At 41.1% G+C, this 21,803-nt stretch overlaps 1 protein-coding gene across 4 annotated transcripts in view; it reads right to left on the bottom strand.

Moving 5' to 3' along the window:
• Nucleotides 1–21,803, bottom strand: part of TBC1D30 (TBC1 domain family member 30) — an 88,862-nt gene that overhangs the window by 60,595 nt on the left and 6,464 nt on the right. Inside the window, exons 1-2 of one of the 4 annotated variants that reach the window (XM_019640545.1) lie at nt 14,387–15,182; nt 9,779–9,943 (exon numbers count right to left, since the gene is read on the bottom strand). In XM_019640545.1, the coding sequence (XP_019496090.1) occupies nt 9,779–9,943; nt 14,387–15,122 (901 nt within the window). In that variant the 5' untranslated portion in view covers nt 15,123–15,182. Of the gene's footprint in view, nt 1–9,778; nt 9,944–14,386; nt 15,183–21,803 lie in introns of those variants that run through there. The other 3 variants (XM_019640544.1, XM_019640546.1, XM_019640548.1) reach the window with 3 other exon arrangements.

Here is a 21,803-nt window from a genome sequence, read left to right as displayed (position 1 = left end):
CCACAACTAGACTGAAGAACAAAACGACAGCAACTTGTCTGTTCCCCTTCCCCCAATTCCCCAGCACTGTTCCCATCCCCCCAATTTCCCAATAAAAATCTTTAAAAAAAAAAAGAAGAAAAAAAAAAAGAAGGCAATTCACTTACACCACTGTCTTCTGTTCAGTAGGCAGTTTATACTCGATTAATTCTGAGGCTCCCTCTAGCTCCAAAATTCTAAGATGCTATAACTTCACAAAATTCCTGCACGTTTACTAACTAAAATGTTCCCACCTTAGCAGTCCTAATGCTGCTCACTCCTTCCTAAACAGCTCCATTTATCAAAGTGATAATTCCGAATATGTACTGTTCTGTTGTCCACAACCTCTGGCCTGTCTCTCTTACTTGCATCACCAAGTCACCTGCCTCACATGTGCATTCATACACACACACACAGTCACTTTGATCCATCCTCAATTTACCCACCTACCCAGCTACCCATCCATCCACATTCATTGAGCCCCATGGTAATGCCAAGCATTGTAATAGATACTGAGAATAAAAAGATAAATGATTTAGCTCTTCCCCCAGAAGATCCATGTCTAATGACATAAAGAGACAAATTACCACAATAGAAAAATGAAACAAATGTAATAAAATATTATTGGTGTTCTTATGGAAGTCAGGATAGGGAATGGTGGGGTTCAGAGGAAGAAACAGTCCATCAATTCTAACCACTGGGGCAGGCAGAAAAGGCTCTATACAAGAAAGGCAGGACAAGCCTAGCTCTCATCCCATGTCACCTCATCACCAAAAAACTCTGGAAAGAATATCATATTCTTGTATAGACCAAGTGTGATGTGGCTGCTGTCTTCACCACTCAACTGAGACCAAAATTTCTCTCCCATCATTTTGAAAAAGGAAAACTCCAATGCCCTTTTCAATCCTTTTCCTCCTTGCCTTCCCTATAATAATTATACATGCACAGGCATACAGTTCTTGAGAACTGTTCTCTAGAAGCAAACACTGCATCTCCTTGAAACTGCCTCTGCCCTCCAACAGTTTCTTGACCCTGCTCGCCTGTCTCCTAGGATTCTGCCCTCCAGCAGCTGCTGGTTCTTGCCTAGCAGGCCTGGGTGGGTCCCCCAAGAGGGGAGCTCAGCTGTAAGCACTCAGGATACCTCCCACACCTTACCCAAGCCCTCAGCTCTCCTCAGACGCCTCCTCTTCCCAGCCCCCACTCCCAGTCCTATTCAGCCTGCTTCCTAAGTATCTCATTGCCTTCTCTCCATTCCCAGGGCTCCTTGCCTCAGGGCCGTCAACTCTACTGGCCTATTGCATCAGCCTCCTCCTGATACTCCTCAGTCCACTCACCCTCTCCTGCTGCCAGCATGACCTTTGAAACATGCAAATCCAATCACGTCACTCTTGTGCTCAGAGGCGGTGCTACAAGACACAATGTAAACTCCAGCCTCAACTGCTACCACTTCCCTCCAGCCTCCAGTTCTCTATCCAGTAATACTAGGTTGTTAAAAGCATTCCCAAAACCTGATGCTCTCACAGTGTCCACACTGTTATCTCTGCCTGGAATGTCTCCCCACCTCTCCTACCCTTATCCACATGGCACATTTCAACCATTCTTCTAATCTGACTTCTGCTTTGAAATGCTACCTGCTGCTTCAAGGAGGAGTTTGGTGGTTCTCAGCGAGGCTCCTATTTCCCTTTGCACACAGAGGCAGTTACCTACTTTCATATAAAACAGTGTCCAGAAAACATTATATGTCATCTTCTCAACTGAAACACAGAAAGGAGGAGCAATCTCCTTGCATATTATTGAAGAAGGGTAAGCCTTTCTTTCCTAATAAATGATAAAACCCCTACTTATGATTATTCAGTATCTTCTCCTCAATCCCATCCCATCGATTTTAATGCGAGGAGCCCCAGCAACCTTCACAATTGCCTTAAAAAGGCAAGTATGCAAATACTGGTGGAAAAGGCAGCCTCTAAACCACCCCACAGCAGGAATAACAGCAATAACAGTAACTAATATAGCCAGACACTGTCCTAAGCATTTTCTATACGTTAGCTCACTGAAATCTCAAACGACCCTATGAAGTGGGTGTTATCATCATCCCCTTTTTACTGAGGAGAAAACTGCAGTGCAGTGGCATTAAAGAACTTGCATGAGATTGCACATCCAGGAAGTAGTAGAACCAGGGTTCTACCCCCACCCCCACCCCCACTCAGACAATACAGAGAACATAAATTTACCACAGTTCTTAGGAAAACTTAAAAGAGAGTGCTCCCTCTGCTGGCTATAGAGTTTTCTTTTGTCATAACTGATAGCAAAGGCACAGACCAGGGGAGTCCTGACTGAGTCACCAGCCAGCTGAGTGAGTTTCAGCCAAGCTCTTAACTTTTCCAACTCTCACTTTGCTCAGCCATAAGGTTGGGAGTAAATAGAAATCAAGTTTAAATTCTCTTTTAGCTCTAAATTATTATGACTCTGAAATTCAGGGGTTTTTTTCCCTAAAAACCAGTTCTCTTTGTAATGAGGTGACAAGAAACATCTACTGCTTTTTTAAAGCCACAAGAATCTCTCAGAAGTTGGAGGTTCAAAAGCTATTACTGTACTTTTAAACAGTACACAAATTTACTGTGTGTATAAGAATAAGTAAATTATGACAAAATGGGGGAAAAAACCTCTTAGCTGCAAGACACTAGAGTTTAAAGAAAATGAGAGAAAACTTGCTAAAATATACTGTAAGCAATTATAATCCAGTTTCTTTCATCTAGTCATATTCTTAATAAGTTACTTCAGGGCACACCAAGCTGCTAATTATATATCAAAAACATACCTAAAGGTTTTATTAATATTAACAAATTTGTGCCAAAATTCACAATTCTGCAACCAAGATCCAATTTTTTTTTTCAAGATCCAAATTTAAGGCAAATCTACCTCAATCTAAATGCTAACCTCTTTGGGGTTAGTTCAGTTGGTTGGAGCATGGTGCTGATAACACCAAGGTTGCTGGTTCAATCCCCGCGTGGGCCATTGTGAGCTGTGCCCTCCCTAAAAGAGTCAGCTGTCAGCTGTGCCATGGCAGCATGAAAGTAATGTGTAACCAATGACCATGGCTGTTCCCCAATAAATAAATAAATAAATAAATAAATAAATAAATACTAACCTCTTTATATGTCAAGTATATCTAAATAAAGATGAAAAAAATGCTAACTTCTTTTTATCTATCAAAACCAATGAGCTTATGAAAAAGGAATACATACATTTGGATTAAGAAGAAAGATTGAAAAAAAAATGCATCTAACTTTGGTCCCCACCAAAACCACACTAAAAAATATAATCTCTTTACAGAGATTTTTGTTTATCATCACCCACAAAGACCAGGACAAAAAGAAGTAGAGACACCAGCAATAGAATTTTGAAGTTGTAAAAGTGTACTGACAAGTAGAAATTGACTTAGCAGATCCTAGAAAGACAAATCCCAAATTGGCATGGGGATGCTGAAATCCAACCTCTGTTATACCATGTCGTCCCCAAAAGACTCAGAGACAGGCATCCAGTCTTGAGGAGGCTTAGAGGGAACTAGAAGAAAGCTGCTGAGAAGCAGTTGGATCCCTAGAGCCTCTCCGCTATTTCATGAGGCTGGGCAATTACTTACTCCTCCTCTCCCATCCCTGCAAAAGTCTGAAGGTTTCATTTCTGAAGAGGGTTAAAACAGCGAGTCACTGGATAACCAGCTAAGGGTGAGTTTCTTACCTAAAACAGAGGGATTCAGTGACCATATACTTACTGAATTCAGAGACCCCAGGTCTTACCCACCAGAGACCTACACTGTCCGAGCAGGAGGTCAGAAGACCTTTCCCTGAGGAGTCTGACTGGTCCCAGAAGAAAGACCTGAAGATACAGACCTGGGGACCCCATGATAAAGGGCCCATTCAGATGACCCTTCAGTGAAGCTCAAAGTCAATAAGCCCCACCAGGGAGCTCAGAGTTCAAGTCATTAGGCTCCCACACTTAATTATGAGCAGACAGCCAAGGATTTACCAGATATCTGAGGAAAGACTCTAAATATAATAGCAGTTTTGAAAGTTTCTTTCCTCCTTGTATAATCTATTTCTTCTAAATTGTTTTTTTCTGTTTGTCTGTTTTAGTCTCTATCATTAATATCCTTAGAGCAATTAGGAAATATATTGCATCTATGAATCAAGAACAAGATACCATTGTGTAAAAAAGACATCCAAATAGCATAAAAAGAGGTCTCCATAACAGGATTGGAAAATAAAATTGAGGTAATCTCTGAGAAAGTAAAGCAAAAACACAGTGAGATGAAAAATAAGAAAGAGAAGAATATTGCAGAACTAGTCCAGAAATTCTGACAGTCAAATCATAGAATCACAGAAAGGGGAGGGGGGAAGGAGGGAGGAAAAGCATCAAAGAAATAATTCACATAAATTTTGCAAAAGTGGGGCCAGCCGAGTGGCGCGATGGTTAAAAACTGGCTTGGGACGCCAGAGGGCCCCGGTTCGGATCCCACATATGAGGGCCAGTGACACTGCCCTCCACAGCTAAGATGCTGAACAACAGCTCAACCTGGAGTTGGGCTGCCGTGAGTCACTGGAGACGGTGTAGGCTGCAGCCCCTGTGGCAGTGGGTTGCCATGGGCTACTGTGTGTAGCCAGCAGCCAGAGTGAGCGGCCAGCAGCTGCAGTGAACGGCTGTCCAGAAGCCGGCGACTGATCTGCCTCGACTGATCTGCCTCGCCCGGGAAGAGCGTAATGATGGTGCCAACCTGGGCCAGTGAAGCAACGTCCTCCACAACTAGACTGAAGAACAAAAGGACAATAACTTGTCTGTTCCCCTGCCCCAATTCCCCAGCACTGTTCCCAATTCCCCAATAAAAATCTTTAAAAAAAAAAAAAATTTTTTGCAAAACTGAAGGATGTTAGTTGACTGATTAAAGGGCATATCTAGTCCCAGCACAATGGGTGAAAACAGACCCACACCAAGCAAGATAATGGCGAGTTTTAGAACACCAAGAACAAGAGAGCCTGCAAGCTTTCAAAGAGGAAAAACGAACAGCCCAGTATAAAGGATGAGGAATCAGAAAGGCTTCTGACTCAAAAGTAAGAATGGAAGCAAGAAGTCAATAGAGCAATCATAGACTTTTCAATCAAAGTGAGGACATAACAAAGACATTTTCATTCCTGCACAAGTTCCAAAAATTTACTTCATGGGCAAAGGGTTATGAGCAACAATATAAAAAAAAATGATTAAGAAAGAAGAAAACACTGGACGACAGAAAACGAGATCCAACACAGGAGAGAGACAAAGACAGCCTCTAGGATGAGAGGGAAGGGAGATCCCAAGGTGACAGCTGTGCACCAGATAGAGCACCCCCAGTCCAGACTGGAGCAGTGTGCCTCTGTGACACTTGTATTGATGGCAGTCAACACTAGATGCTTTCTGCTATTGGGTCATCTCTCTAACATGAGGACAGAATGTCCAGAACTGGTCCAGACTCTCATCCGTACGTATCTCACAACATATTGATGAAGTGCCTGCTCTGCTCTCCCCTCCATGCCCACAACAGAGTTCTGCTTTCACCTTCTTCTGAGACCGAGAGCATGGTGAACTTTGAATCCAAAATAAAAAGCAGGCCGCTCCTGCAACCTCGCGGATCATTCAGCAAACAGCCAAAACCACAGCTCTGGCGGATGCCACAGGACTCATTTATAACCTTGCCCTGGCTCCCTGTGCATTCATTCTCAGGGGAACCCATCCCCAGACTATGACCCAGGCACTGGTTATCTTTTGAGAGCTTTTACTCGTATCTAACAGTGGCAACATTATCCTTTCCCTACACAACTAGGCTTGGGCTTGTGACTCAGCTTTTCAAAACTATAGGGACTTCACATGTGCCAGTAATATTTATTACTCAGTCTTGATAGGTAGATATCCACACACATAGACCTTTGTTTAATTATTCTTTTTAAATATACATACATATATTAGAATACTCTTCTTTATGATGATACATTCTATAATAAAAGATATTTTAAGTAGTAAGTTGAATGCCTGTTTAGATCAGTGACATTGTTTGAATATCTTGAAATGCTAAAGGAACCCAAAAAATAGTCTTTAAAATTTTATGCTTAGAAATGTGAAAAGTTATGTGAAATGGGCAAATTCTATATAATTTACCAAAGCTGATACAAGAAGTAATAGTAAATACAAATAATCCTATAATTGTTCTTTAAAAGTTGAAACCATAATTTAAAATATTCCTACAAAGAAAGCATCAGACCCAAATATTTTACCAGTGAATTCTACTAAACATGAAAGAAATAATATTCCAGTCTTTCACAATCTCTTCCCAAGAATGGAAAAAGTGTGTACACGCTGTAACTTCTTTGAAGCTCCCAAACCTGACAAAGCATTACAAGAAAGGAAAATTATAGGCTAATCTCAGTCATGAACATAGCCATAAAAATCATAAACAAAACATTAGCAAACCAAATCCAGATTCTATATTTAGGATTTTTCCAGGAAAGCAATGTTGTTTTAACATTCAACAAAATACGTAAAATTCAACATGATATCTCAATACAGATATAAAAGTATATGATAAAATTCATCATCTTAACAAATTGGACAAGAGAATTTCCTTAGTTTGATAAAGGATTTCTACAGAAAACTTTCAGCATTCATTGTATTTAATGGTGAAACAATGAAAACTTTCCCTCTTAGGTTGCACATGAAACAAAAATTTCCATCCCATTATCAGTACTTCTATTCAACATTATACTGAGGTCCTAGCTAGTGCACAAGACAAGAAAAAGAAATGAGAGAATGGTAAAGCTCTCCATAAAACAGAGTAGTCACAGGTGATAAAGATTACATACTTAGAAACATACCAAAGAATTTACAGATAAATTATTAGAATGAAAAAAAGAAAAAGTAAGATTACTGGACATAAGGTCAATATGCAGAAAGCAACCATATCTCTATGTATTAGAAATGAATAGAAAATTAATTTTTTTAAAGGTAACAATTTAAAATAGCATCAAGAAATCTCAACTACCTAAGAATAAATCTAGTAAAAGATATGCAAGACCTCTACATGGAAAATTGTAAAATATTATTCAAACAAGTCTTAAAACACCATATTTATGGATTGAAAGACTCAACATTGTAAAGATGTCAATTCTTCCCCCAATGAGTCAATAAAACCAAAACAATCTTGAAGAACAGGTGTAAGAACCTATGCTATCAGATATTAAGACTTACTATAAAGTGCAGTAATTAAGACAGTGTCATATTGGTTCAAAGACAAACAAATAAAACAACAAAACAGAATAAGAGCCCCGAAAGAAACCCACACTCATATGGACAACTAATGATTTTACACAAAAGTAGTACCACAGAGCAGTGATAAAAGGATGGTCTCTTTAATATAGGGCTGGGTTGATTAGATATCCATATGAACAAAAATGAAATTTGACTCCTTATTGATCACACAAACAAAACAAATCAATTCCAGGTGGATCCAGATATGAAAACAAAATAGTAAAGCTGCTAGAAAACAACATGGGAAAATATATTCATGAGTTTGGTATGAAAAAAAAAAAATTCCTTGAATAGGATAGAAAAACCACCAGCCATAAAGTCAGGACTGGTTACATAATTTTTAGGAGTCCCTTATTAAAAAATTATAATAACTTCAAGAAAGCAACAGCAGAGCATTTAACCAAGTGTGGGGCCCTACTGAGCACGAGGCCCTATGTGACACACAGGTCACATGCCCATGAAGCCAGCCCTGAGGAAAGCTGAAAGATTAAACATTGGACTACATAAAAACTAAGAACACTTGTTCATTAAATGTCACTCTTAAGAGAGTGAAAATGCAAGCCAGAAAAGTAGAGGTAGTATTTGCAGCGCATATATCTGACAAAGACTCATATTCAGAATAACACGTAAACCTGAAACTCTGTATTAGGTCCTCTGCATGCTACAAATGTCTTTTTGTTCCACCCCTATTCCAATAATATTACAGAAGTATCAATCTAATTGCTAAGAAAAAGTAGAGTCCTCTTATGTCCCAGTTTATGGCAGAAAGAGTGGACTTTCAAGATATCTATCTTCAAATCCCATCTCAACCACTTATCTGTGTGACCTTAGTAAATTAAACTTCCTGAATCTCACTTTCCTAATTAAAATGTGCCTAAAGATACATACCTTTTTGGAATGGCTATGACAGATAAAACCAACATTTTGGCAGAAATCGTCCACATAATGAATGGTTATAGCTACTGCCATTCTTATTATTATTGATTTGATTTTATTAATATTAAATTGGTTATACCATGGTTATCCTTAGATAATAATGGATAGGTTAAAACAGTTGAAAAGAGAAAAATCAAAATCAAGGCATCTTAAAATAAAAGAGGAGAATAACATTTTTACTGGGCACTTGTGAATCAATCAGAATCCATGGAAAAATATCAAATACAGCACATGCCAACTTTTTGTGCATACATATATATATATATATATATATACATTACACACACACACACACACACACACACACACACACACACACGTAATACACACATCCATCTTCTCTAGCTATTTCAGACAAATGCCTGGCTCTGGAGCACACCCTATTCAAAGCCAGTCTACTCAATTACACTCCTGCTTCTTATATGGACCATGATATCATCGTGATAATCAAGTGGCATTCTATTTCATATACATTAGGTTGAAACTTCCTAAGTAAACAGCAAGAATAATCTGGAGATAACAAACAGTGATGTAATAAAAGAGAAGAAAGAAAACGTAGTATTTTCTTTTAATAATAAACAATAGAATTTAAGCCATTAATGTTCTTATCTGAAGCTAATCAAGCCCTGAAAATTGTTTTATGAAAACAAACACATCTTCATTTGGATAAAAAAAAAAAAAAAACTCTAGGAGGTGTCACTTTCCATGTAAGATGTGACAGGGTAAAGGAACAAGAAAAGGCAACTTTTACATGCACCTAAAAAGCTGCCACAGGCCTTTTAGCAAAACATCATTGGTGCCTATATTTACCATACCTGAATAAACTGTTCTGCCATGCTGCATGTTAATAAAGAATACAAAACAAAAATAGGGAAATGTTAGAAAAACATAAAACTATCGCAAGGAGACTTATAAAATTAATTCACAAGCTTTTATAGCTGGTATTTGACATACATTAGTAATTTAACTATTTTTAACTCAGTTAACAAAACTATGCATCTCTTAGTTATGAAGAAATTACCCACTAGGCAGGTTTAGTTTGTTAAAATATTTTGTCCTTTTTAGGTTTCAAAGCAAGCTGTAATCCTGTTTCAAGAGTCTCCCTCTTTTAAATCAATTTTTAATTCATTTGTTAAGCACCCAGAGACTAAGAAAGCAAAGACATGCCTTTTAGGTTGTGTCTATTTGATGCTGTTTTAGAAATAAAGATTTTAGTCACCCTTTAGCATCAGGTGAAAATAACCATTGTCAAGGTTAAGTACTCCTGCAAATCTAGGATAATAAAACTAAATCTGTAACATCAGACATATAATATACATTTTAACTAGAAAAGTAGGAAACTGCCTGAGTTGTTAATAGTTCTTAGTTCCCAGGGTGTAAGTGAGCTTCCATTTAAAACTTCTCAATATATTAAAAAACACAACGACTGTTGACTCAGCTTCACGAACATTCCACTCACATATAGCCAAAGAGCTCAGCCCACTCCAGCACTTACTTCTCTTTTGTGACACGGCCTGCAAGCATGCAGTCACGATATCGCAGTTCTTCTGGACTTTATGCAGAAGCCTATCTTTCTGCTTCAGCTGCCGAAGTAACTTCGCAGACTGAATGCCAATTCTGTACTTAAGCTCTCGGAGGATCGTCTTCAGTTCATTAGTGTCTATGAGGAAAGAAAAGTTAAAATAGAACAAGGAATACCCTGAAAGGAATACAAATGACAATATGACATGAATCGTAAGATACTTATCTAGAACGTCCATTAAGCCAAGTAATTCTGGGTTCTCACGGAATATTCAGCTAAGATATTCCGATCAAATGTCACTCATCCATTTCCTGCCCTGTCCAAGAGGTACATTTTATCTTTGAAGCTATCTGTAACATGTAAGCATGACTCTTACTTTTACTATATCTAGCTCTGGTAACAAATTTGCCTTTCATTGCTTGAAAACTGGCATGTACATTTTGTATCATTAATGTGTTCAGATGGTAAGTTTGCAAGAAAATAATCTTTTTGAGTCTGTTACATCAATGGTAAATCTAATAGCCAATAACAAATGTTTTTAAAAGCATTCACCTTTGTAAATAGTCAGTAGAAAGTAAATAATATTACCACATTTTCTAATGGAGATAAATGTGGCAATACTGGTTTTGTTTTAAATATACAATCTTCTGGGCCGTCTGAGTGGCGCAGTGGTTAAGAGCTGGCTTGGGACGCCAGAGGGCCCCGGTACAGATCCCACATATGAGGGCCAGTGACACTGCCCTCTACAGCTAGGATGCTGAACAACAGCTCCACCTGGAGCTGGGCTGCTGAGAGTCGCTGGTGTAGGCTTCAGCCCCTGCTGCAGTGGGTTGCCATGGGCTACCGTGTGTAGCCAGCAGCCAGTGTGAGCAGCCAGCAACCGCAGTGAGCGGCTGTCCTTCTGGACAGCCAGTGACTGATCTGCCTCACCCAGGAAGAGCGCAATGATGGTGCCAACTTGGGCCAGTGAAGCAATGTCCTCCACAACTAGACTAAAGAACAAAAGGACAGCAACTTATCTGTTCCCCTTCCCCAATTCCCCAGTGCTGTTCCCATCCCCCAATTCCCCAATAAAAATCTTTAAAAAACTAAATAAATAAATATACAATCTTCCAATAGCTTGGCTATTAGGTACAATTGCTTATTTTAGAGACTCAGTAATTTTTCAAATATGGTAGAAAATACATTTCCTTTAAACAGATAAATAACAATTCTACATTCATATAGCTAATATTCTCAACAGCCATTTTTCTACAATTAAAAATAGACTTGAGAATCAGAAATGTCAAGTCTTTACATGAATAATCATTACGATTTGGTAGTTTTGCTCGTGACACTTGATATTATTATTACTCAAGGTGATGTCACCTGCAGGCAGGCAGAGCCTTCTGCTCAGGTTGGCGTTGGCTAGGCCCTCATTAGAGGTCTTTGTGTGAGGTTTGAATCTACTCATTTTGAAAGGGATTTGGAAAAATGAGAGAGGATCTGAAGAGAACAAAAGAAATGTTCAGAAGTAAGAAAAATCCCTCCAGATGTCAAAGCAAGTGAAATTCAAGTATAAGAGAAGTGCAGGGTGGGGCTTTAACAGCTGTCAAACCTGACCACATGGAGAAAAAGTCCATTTGACCTTGAGCTAAAAAGAATTGCCTTTGAACCAACCATCTATATGACCTTAGGCAAGGTATTGCTGCAAGTCTCAAGCTGTGCTTAGCATACAAGATTATTCTGAGAAATGAATGTGAATAGTCTTTATAAATATTAATATAAATAGCACTAAAATATGAATAAGGAATTTCTACGAAGAAGAAAACACAGACCAGTTATTTCTTTCACCTTGAGTTCAAACACAGTGGGATATAATGGGAAGTAAGAGCTCACTTAGGCTAAATCAAACTATTTTGGGTTCTAAGAAGAATTAAATATGAGAACAAACCACCAGAAGAGACAGAGGCTCTTCCTTCCTAGATTCCTTCAGAGAGAACAAATATCCTTTCTTTGAATGTTTAAAATTTTCCTATCTAGAAAAAGCGGTAAGAATATCATTATTGTGCATTAAAATTATACTTCCTTCCCCCAAAGAGTCATTTTCTGTGACTCTTAAGGTACCGACAGCTCTGTGAATCTCGCAATTCTATGTATTGTCTAACATGGGGAAAATCTTCAGAGTTGAGTTTGGAAATCTACAGCAATATCTGCTGGTACATACGCATCCTGACGACAGGGATAAATAAAGGCTTCTTTATATTAGTATGCCCACAGCATCAGTCATAACTCCTAACACAGTGTTAAATAAATAGGAAAAAAGAGATCGTCAATGACAGTGGACAGTTTCCTCTCTAAGGAATCCCAGTGTAAATAATAATAATAGTAATAGTAGTAGTAATAATAATAATAATAATAATATCTAACATTTATTGAGCACTTTACATACATTAAATTGTATAATTCTCACTATAGCCTGCTGAGGTAGGTATTATTATTATCCCTATTTATAAGGGAGGAAAATGAGAGACAGGTTAAATGCTTGCCTGAGGTCATACACCTAATAAGAAACAGCGGCAGGATATCAACTCAATCATTCTGACTCCAAAGTTCACCCCTTAATGGAAGCACTAAGAAGAGAGCCTATATTTCCTGAGAAACCATTTTGGTGCCTCATATAAATAAAGGACCCACACATGCTAAATATGTAAGTAGGTGCTACACCAAGGCTACAGCAAAATCCCTAACAGAGAGAATTAATACACAAGTTATCTACATTATATGATACTCTTACTAAGTGTATATTATATTAGGAGGGATATTTTTTGACCCTGAAAAAAATCAAGTGGCCGAATAAACCAAAATTATTTAAGCAGAGAGCTGGTTCTTTATTCTTAGTACTCTAATGATATTTTAATGATATTTACCGATAAAGCAGTGTGTGTGTGTGTGTGTGTGTGTGTGTGTGTGTGTGTGTGTGTGTNGTGTGTGTGTGTGTCTGTGTGTGTGTGTGTCTGTGTGTGTGTGTAGCTTCTAATATGGCATCTTGTTCATCCTCAGAGGGTTAACTATAAGAAAAGACTAGCAGGCAACTAACCATGCAATAAGATTGAGACTTGGGCAAAACAGACTCTTACAGATTTTATTAATGCTTTCTAGAGTGGTCACTCATTTGAAGTTCACTTGCAAAGCTGTATTGTTACTTCTCTAAACTTTAGCTTGCCAAATTTCCTCTTCCAAAAGAAAATTACTAATACCCAAAATTCACTCAGTAATGAAAAGTGAACAGCCTTGTAAAAACAGAAAGACAAATCATAACTCTTCAAAACTGATTTTATTGGATTCTGAAAGAACTGTTGCTCCACGGAACTCTTGGCATAAACAGACACTCTGAGAACAGCCAAATAATTGTGTATAATGAAATGGCATAACTCCAGCTAAAGTCCCAGGCATGGGAAGGAAGGTAGAAGCCATTTGTAACAATCAGCTGGGGGAAAAAATCTTCACTAGGAAGGGGAAAGAGGAAGCTGAAAGCTGTTTACATAGATTTGAGAAAGCAGACAGATTTATTCCTTTTCTGGGTTCCCCACCCCCACCCCACCCCTGGCACCAACTAGTCTGATTTTTCAATTAGGAGACAGGAAATCATTCTCTAGTACATAGTCTCGCTTTCCCTTCTCTCCTGTTAATTTATCACAAGGACGTTAATTCAAGAAATGGTATGGTGGCTTAGCATCCGTTTTCCACACCTCATTTCATTTTGTAAATTGAAGTCTTGATACATCTATATAAAAAAAGACAACTGTAATAATTGTGTTAGTGCCTGAAAGGCAAATATTATGAACAGTTGGGGGGGGGGGCGGATCTCAATTAGGACATCCGCATCACAGCCTGTAGCAAAAGGAATACCAAATTAGCCTCTCCCCCTGAAAGCCAAGGCCATTTTCGGATGACCTCTCCAACTGAGGGGACCAAGCAGTTAAATTCTGTGATAACGCCAACGCTTTAGGGCCCTCCACTAATGGAGGGGGAGGAGGAGGCGTGAATCCACCTAGTGAGCTTCTTGAAATCAGACGTTCTGGCAGAAATAGAATTCAGACGTTCTGCTTAGAAACCGCATTATCGAATTATTCTGCCTCACTAGTTAAACACTATCCAAGTGGTGTGGCCAGGAAACGATTAAAAAAAAAAAAAAAGCCCAGCCCCAGGAGTCGCCTCTCGTCTCCCAGCGTCCTCTAGGTAACTTCAGATATACTTATCAGAAACGCCAAACCTGTCCTAACAGCTGTTCTGGCGAAATGAGAACCTGGACTGCCTCTCCCCTGGGCCTCCACAAACACCTGTGGCGGAGGATGGAGACCCGCGGCTACCATCCAACTACTGATGCTCCACTCGGCCACACGAGAGGGGGTGGGCAGGGGGCAACAAGAACTAAGTCTAGCCATGAAGCTGTGGCCCTGTGGGCGGGCACCAGTGACAGAGCAAAGGAGATGCCCCAAACTTAATATCTGGGCGCTCGGCTGTTCAGCCCAGGTGCGCTCCGGTGGGCGCTGCAGCGCGGGCCGGCCCGGCGGCGGCCCCCTCCGAGACGCCGCTCACCTTTCTGCCGCAGGTACTGCCTCTGGTGCCGCTGGCTCGGCCGCTCCTGCAGCTCCTGCAGCTCCTGCAGCACGCGGGAGTCGCCCGCGCCACCACGGCCGCCCAGCACCGCGTCGGAGCCCGAGGCCTCGGTGGAGCTGTCGAGGCTGTCGCGACGCTGCCGGCGGCCCCCGGGCCAGCGACCCCCGCCGGCCGCCTCGTCCTCCTCGGTGCAGCTGTACAGCTCGGTGAGCAGCCCGCTCACCAGGGACGCCGTGCGGCTCGTCCGGCCGCCCCGCGGGTCGCCGGGCTCCGAGTCTTCCTCGCCCTCCCAGGAGTCCCGGGAGCCCGGCGGCCGCCCCGCCGGGGGCGCCCCGCTCAGGGATGGGGCCCCGGCCGCTTCGGGAACCGCTTCCTCCGCCACGTCCTCCGGCCTCGCCTCCGGCTCCGGGCGTCCGGTCCGGCCCCCGCCCCCGGGAAGGGCTTCCATGGCCCCAGCCGCGCGGCGGCCGCGCTCTCGCCGCTGCCCGCGCCCCGCGGCGCCTGCCAGTTCCGGGAGGAGGCGCGGCCCGTCCCCCGCAGGTTGCCCTCGCCCTGGCGCAGCGCCAGCGGGCTCCGGATCCCCGAGGCGCCTAACCTCCCCCGGGCCAAGGTCCGAGTCGCCGCCCCCCATCTGCGGGCCGGGAGGAGAGGGCGGCAGCCACGCTGCTGGACTACCTGGGGACACCTGCAGCAGGTGAGGCCCGACTTCGGCCATGCGCGTCAAGGAGCAGGATGTGGCCAGAACACATCAGGATGAAGCCTCCGGCCCTGAGGGGGAAGGGCGCTCTGGCCGCTGCCACCTCCACTTTTCAGCACGTGATTTCACTCAAAAAGGGGGGGGGGGGTAACCCGCCTGCCTGCGTCCTGTTCAGCCACCAGCTAGAAATAATCCCTGGAGACTTCTAAACGCCAATCAATAGGCAGAGGCCAGGAGCTCCCTTCTTCACATCCGGGGGGCACAGTGCCCAGCCCTTCGCACCTTCCCACCTGATCTGGGTTCCTTTTAAGGAGTTTTTAGTTCAGTTTCTGACAATAACATTTCTGAAGCCCTGGCATATATTTGAGATTTAATAAAGCTGTGAACTTTTTCCTTCAGTGAGAAATAAAGCACTGGATTTAAGACCAACTAATTCCCTGGCATAAGACCTAACAGAGAATGAGGGCTTAATAAAGCAGATGACAAAACTAATAAATTGATGTAGCTGATTCTGACAGTACATTCAAACGTTCACATGATGTCCTGAGATGTATGGTTACAGTAGACCTCGATGGAAGAACTCTGAGACATCCCTCCACTGCAGATATTTTTGTGAGTTTAATAACTGTCAGCGTTTTAGAGTGCTGTTTTTGGTGCCAGGCACTCTTCTTTGCATGAATTATCCCATTTAGTTCTCACTTTAACCCTATAAAGCAGGTAAGTCCTATTTTTTAATTGAGGTATAGTTGATATATAACATTATATTAGTTTCAGGGGTACAACATAATGATTCAACATTTGTATGTAGTATTGCAAAATGATCACTGCAGTAAGTTAACATCAGCCATTATGCATTGCATCGTTACAAAGGTAAGTACTATTTTATCCTCACTTTTCAGATGACTGAGGCCGAGGGGCTCAATCACTGCCCGTGCACAAAGAATAAAGTGACCTTTTCTTAAAGCTTAAAACCTGGCTTTTATTATTGGTGAATACATATATCGTTATGGATGGATATGTATTTGTCTATCTCCTAGTGCTATTAAATACTTGCCAGATTTCTAAAAGAAGCAACAATGCACGTAGTAAACAATGGTGGTGCTTGATGCTTGTTCAGCACACTTTTTTACTTTTCAAGGCACTTTCATAGTAGAGCTTCACCCTACAGGTGGAAGGAAGCCTCTTGTCCCGTGGCACCACCGCCCCAATACTTGTAAACAGAGTGAGAACAATAGGACCCTTTTTGAAATTAGAGTTAATGTAAGGACAGCGGAAGTTTTGTAACTTTTTGCTTAGGTATCCATAACTTGAAATTATACTAGAAATATTATTTTATGATTTTGTAACTGTATGTACTACTGTATCCATTTAATTTTAAAATGTATCAAATAGAAGGGATGGGTTTATTATTTTGTTGGTTTTGTTTTGTTCTGTTTTTTGAGGGTTTTGTTTTATTTTTTCTATTGTCTCTAGCATGAAGCAGAGTCTTGAGAGCCTTCCTTGATAATGCCAAACTTTGCAACAAGCAGGACTTTCATAAAGGGAAACACTGAAATTGGATCTCTTTTCTTAGTTGACTTCCCAGCTTTTTCTCTCTATTCCCACTCAATAAGAGATGTGATAACTACTAGGCTTCAACACTGTTCTCATTTAGGGTATCTCTGCCAGGACCTAGGGATAAAGAAACTCAAAGTGAGCTAAAGGGGATGGTGAAAGAAGTTGGAAAAACAATAGGTCATTGACAGTCAACATTTCTAAATTAATCAGAACTTGAAAATTATTTCCCATTCCCCATCATTACCAAATTACCTGAGAAGAAGAAACTGACAAAATAAAAACTAATAAAGAAAACAAATTCAAGGTTCTTGCACTTGTTGGAATGATCTTCTCCCAAATATCCACATGGTTCTTCTCTTACCAGGGGCAGGTCTCTGTTTAAATATCTTCTCAGTGGATTTTCCTAATCACTCTATTCGAAATTGTAGCTCCCTAGATTCCCTCCCGGTATTCCATCATTCCCTCTCCTTGTTCTCTTTTTTCCAATAATACCGCTTCCCAACATACTGTATCGCCTACTGATTTATTATTGTCTTCTGCCAGTATCTATCAATTTTGACCAATAATTGCAAGGCAAACAAAAGCTTTATTGGGGGGGGTGGTCTTAGGAATTGCAAATCCAGAAGTCACAGATTTGGGAAGAAACCCAATGTGTTCCAAGGGGGAAAGAAAGAGACGGAGTTTATAAAGACAGAAAAAGGGAGGCTTTCAAAAGGATTACATAAATTGCTTTGAAAGAGCTGTGATTGGTGGGGAGTAGTAGGGTGCTGGCAAACAGACTTACACTATGCTATACATGATTAATTGCTTATGTCCATTGCTAGGTGAAAAATTTACTTTTTAATAGAGTTCAGTGATGCAAAATCAGTTCCAGAAACTGTATTGGGATGTAGCCATTTGGTTTAGCCCAGTTCAAAAGTTCAGTCTCACACGGAAGGGGGTGAGTTAGCTCAGCAACCTCCCAACCCCATTTTAGAGTGCTCTCTTGACAATATCAACGCCATCTTGCTGTTTTTCTTTCACATTTCCCCCTTTTGATTGAGATCTTTCCTTAGAGAACATAGATGGTCAACCATTAGAAAATATCACTGGTCTGTCATTGGAAAAGCAACATTGATACCTCATTGCCAGGAACACTCATTCCTGTTATATCAAGCCCCATGTGGAAGGGAAAGCAGTCTCTTGAGTGTACAGTAAGAGCCTATGACCACATCTGAGCAACAAGGAGGCTTGTCGGAAGCAGTTAAGTCATATATCCTTCAAATTTAAAGTTCCTTTGTAGAGGTGGTCTCAGTCAGATTTATTCGTTGTTAACTCTGTAGGCACTGGGCTACTGTTACTCTGGTAGTGGCTCTTAGTTGTTGTTTGATGCACCTGATAAGACACCTTATTAAGGTAGTGATCAGTATAATCACCAAAACCAATATGATTAAGGCCTGTAATGTGTAGAACAAAGTCCTATTCCTTTAGGCAGCCAGTTAAATAAGTCTGTCCAGTCCCAGTTTATGGGGTAATGTTCTGTCTGTTCAGGATTTTAGTATTTTGTTTCAGTATCGGAACCAGCTGATATGTCGAACAGTCCTGAGGGGGGCGCGAGGATTAAGAAAAGAGACAGAAGAGAGAGTTACCGGGAGGACTCCAGTAAATACTGAAGCCCCGAGTTTATTTTCCACCACCATTATATACATTCAGGGTGAGTACAAAAAAGAAGAGACAATTATGCATTGCCTCATTCCAGAGTAATTCATTGATAATCCACTTAGAAACTTAAAGGTCAGTGGGGACAATTTCTTCCATAATCCCAGATAGCCATCTATCTCTATTGTGTCTCCCAAGGCACTGGCCATTCTCTCCACATACCTCAAGATTAAGCAAAACACCCTCCAGGTGCAAGTAAAACAAGAAGTAAAACAAGATATGCAATCAGTAAAGTCAGCCTGCATGGCTCCCAACATTTCAGAACTTCAAGCTGTTGTACCACTTCACCTAATTTGTTAACATAGAAAACATTCTTCTTCCAATCAGGTAGGTGTAAGTACCACCTTGCTGGGCAGCTAATACGTCTAGATCCCTATAGTTTTATAGTACTATTTCAGATGGACTGTCAGTCATTCCTTGTTCTTCAAAAGCACTTGTAGTAGCATTTAATATTTGTGCTACAAGAATAGAAATATTTCTGATAGACTTTTCTAATTCAGCTACTCCATACCAAGGAAAGAAAGCTCCAAAAAGGGCACACCCAAGGCCTCACTTATCTATTATTGGGTATCAGATGGAGCGAGGACCAAAAAGACCATGCTCCAAATCCCAATTCCATTTGGTCTGTTTTGGTAAAAATTTTATAGACAAAAGAGCCTACATTGGAGTTGGTGGCAAAAGAAGGGAGAGTCTTTCTGGTGACAGCATTACGGACTACCATAATAACACATCTGCCTCACCATCAAGTTAGCAAGGTGACATATATTTGGGCCCCACACAAGAAGAAAGAAACACCCAGTGCCCTCAAGTGAGAGTTTATAATTAGGTCCTTCAACCCAGACTAGGGGGGAAGTATGAAGTCCTATTTCAGAGGCAGGGACTTCATATCTTCCATATGTTGGATGATCATAATAGTTTTCAACATATAAGACATTAAAAGTTATCATGTGATTTATTGTGAAAATGATTAAAAGAGCACCTGAGGGACCGGCCGAGTGGCGCGTTGGTTAAGAGCTGGCTTGGGATGCCAGAGGGCCCTGGTTCGGATCCCACATATGAGGGCCAGTGACACTGCCCTCCACAGCTAAGATGCTGAACAACAGCTCAACCTGGAGCTGGGCTGCCTGTGAATCGCAGGCCACGGCAGGTGGGTTGCCATGGGCTACCGTGTGTAGCCAGCAGCCAGCGTGAGCGGCCAGCAGCTGCAGTGAGCGGCCGTCCAAAAGCCAGCAACTGATCTGCCTCTCCCGGGAAGAGCGCAATGATGGTGCCAACTTGGGCCAGTGAAGCAACGTCCTCCACAACTAAAGAACAAAAGTACAGCAACTTGTCTGTTCCCCTTCCCCCAATTCCCCAATAAAAATCTTTAAAAAAAAAAAAAAAAGAGTACCTGAGGTTTCTATACATTTGGGTCAGGGTTAAAAGATTAGCATGGGTTTTGATTGTTCTGAGTCTTGGGGCTGGGATTCTCTAAGAGATTGATTTTATCTGTTTTCCACCAAATACCAATTTTCTTTTTTAGTCCAGTCCCCAAATAATATTCAGGAGCAGAAGGACATCTGCTTTCCAGGATACAGTGGCGTTATTCCCTGAATTTTTCCATGTTAAAGAGCCATCGTAAGAAGTAACATTGTAGTTGTTTAAGGCAACTGCACATGGAGGTGTTGAACCTGTGGTCATTTGAATCACACAAGAGTGTAGTTATACATTTTTAAAGGCACAAAACCCAAGATTCTGCCTGAACTGTTTATATTTTCAAAACACATAGACAAATTATCAGTAAGAGTCCAGACTGTATTTATGGGTATTTCCTTGTGGGTTGGGGGGACCTTCTGGATGGATCTGACTACAGGAAGGTAATGTGTTCCATCAACATATTTTGAGTTTTGAGAAAAAAGGACTTAAGCCTGGCATATGTCCAATGAGGTTTTGTAAGCTTGCAAGGCTTAAGGACCAAGCCATTAATTCTGACTCATCCTGAGTATGGTTAGCTCAGGTGTATATCCAGTAGTCAGCTAAATTAGTGCCATTGGATAGTCACTGGATAGCGGGAGCAAAAAGGTATTTTGAAAGACAAATAATGTAGTCACTTTGTATTACATTACAGTAAGCAGACTTAAATATCTGGGTATGTTAATCTTGAAATCAGACTAAAGAGCTAAGAAAAAGAAGAATGCTTTCTCCAGATTTTTGTTTCGGCAAAAAAGTTAGGTTATGATAGCAATACAATCAGTAAATGAAACAAAGGTGCTCAAAGAAGAATAAGTGCTAGGGTTGCTGGGTGGAATCATGTATAAATGGCCTGGTCCTGGGTCTTAGGAGAGCCGTCTACATCAGGTGTTATCAGCTTCAATACCGGAATGAAAATTCTAGTGGTGGTTTTGGGTTGTTTAGAGATTTTCAGCTTAAGATCTCCAGTAGGCTGAGATGACCACTCAGGTGTGGATGTCCTTTTTAAATGAGAAACATGAATCCATGAGTCAATCCCTTTAAGTTTAACACACAAGGGTTAGTTAAGAATATCTTATGAGGTCCTTTCCATTGGGGCTGAAAGGCATCTTTATGGAGATGGTATTTCCAATGGACATAATCTCCAGATTGGAGATCACAACGTTATAGATCTTTGTCTCCCAGGAACACACTGTGGAAAGATTACAATCTGGAGATCATGACATTGTAGATCTTTGTTGCCCAGGAACACACCGTGGAAAGATTACAATCTGGAGATCATGACGTTGTAGATCTGTATTGCCCAGGAACACACCATGGAAAGGTTGCTCTACAAGCTGTGAGTTAGTCGTAAGGACCCATATAAGTTCTTTATAGTAAACAGGAGGTCTCCTGTAGTACAGGTCCATACATTCCTTAACCTAATCTCATGGGTCTGCCTGTAATCCTTTCAAAAAGAGACTGTCTATGATTGCCAAAGAGAGTTGATTTTAGGATGAGCAATATCAAGAGAAGAGCCTTAGACCAAGGCAGATTACAAGACTATGAGTTTTGCGGGTTTCGTTTTGATTACCCCATTAGTCTGTTCTAAAAGACCAGAGGACTGGGGATGATAAGCACAATGGAAATGTTATAAAATCGGCCAGATCTTACAAACAGATTGTATAATTTGTCCATAATTTGTCCTGTGAAATGTGTTCCCTGGTTTCTATGGCGCTCTGAAGGGATTCCCCAACTGGGGAAAATCTTAATAAAGTAAGTATTTTGTTTACTGCTGAGACTGCAGCTCTGCAGAATGGGAATGTTTTCACCCAATGAGAAAACATGCATATTTGTATCCTAGATAAGGGCGTAACTGAATAAAGTCCATTTTCCAGACCTCAAGTGTCCTAAAAGCAAGAGGGAAATGCTCCATAAACGTATGAATGGGCTTTCCAGTGTTGTTTTGTGGGCAGATTTGGCATTTTGGGTCTACCTAGGAAGCTATCTTTGGAA

The sequence above is a fragment of the Hipposideros armiger genome, unplaced genomic scaffold, assembly GCF_001890085.2.
Source record: "Hipposideros armiger isolate ML-2016 unplaced genomic scaffold, ASM189008v1 scaffold_51, whole genome shotgun sequence".
NCBI lineage: Eukaryota > Metazoa > Chordata > Mammalia > Chiroptera > Hipposideridae > Hipposideros > Hipposideros armiger.
This window is presented reverse-complemented; position numbering and strand designations above follow the sequence as displayed.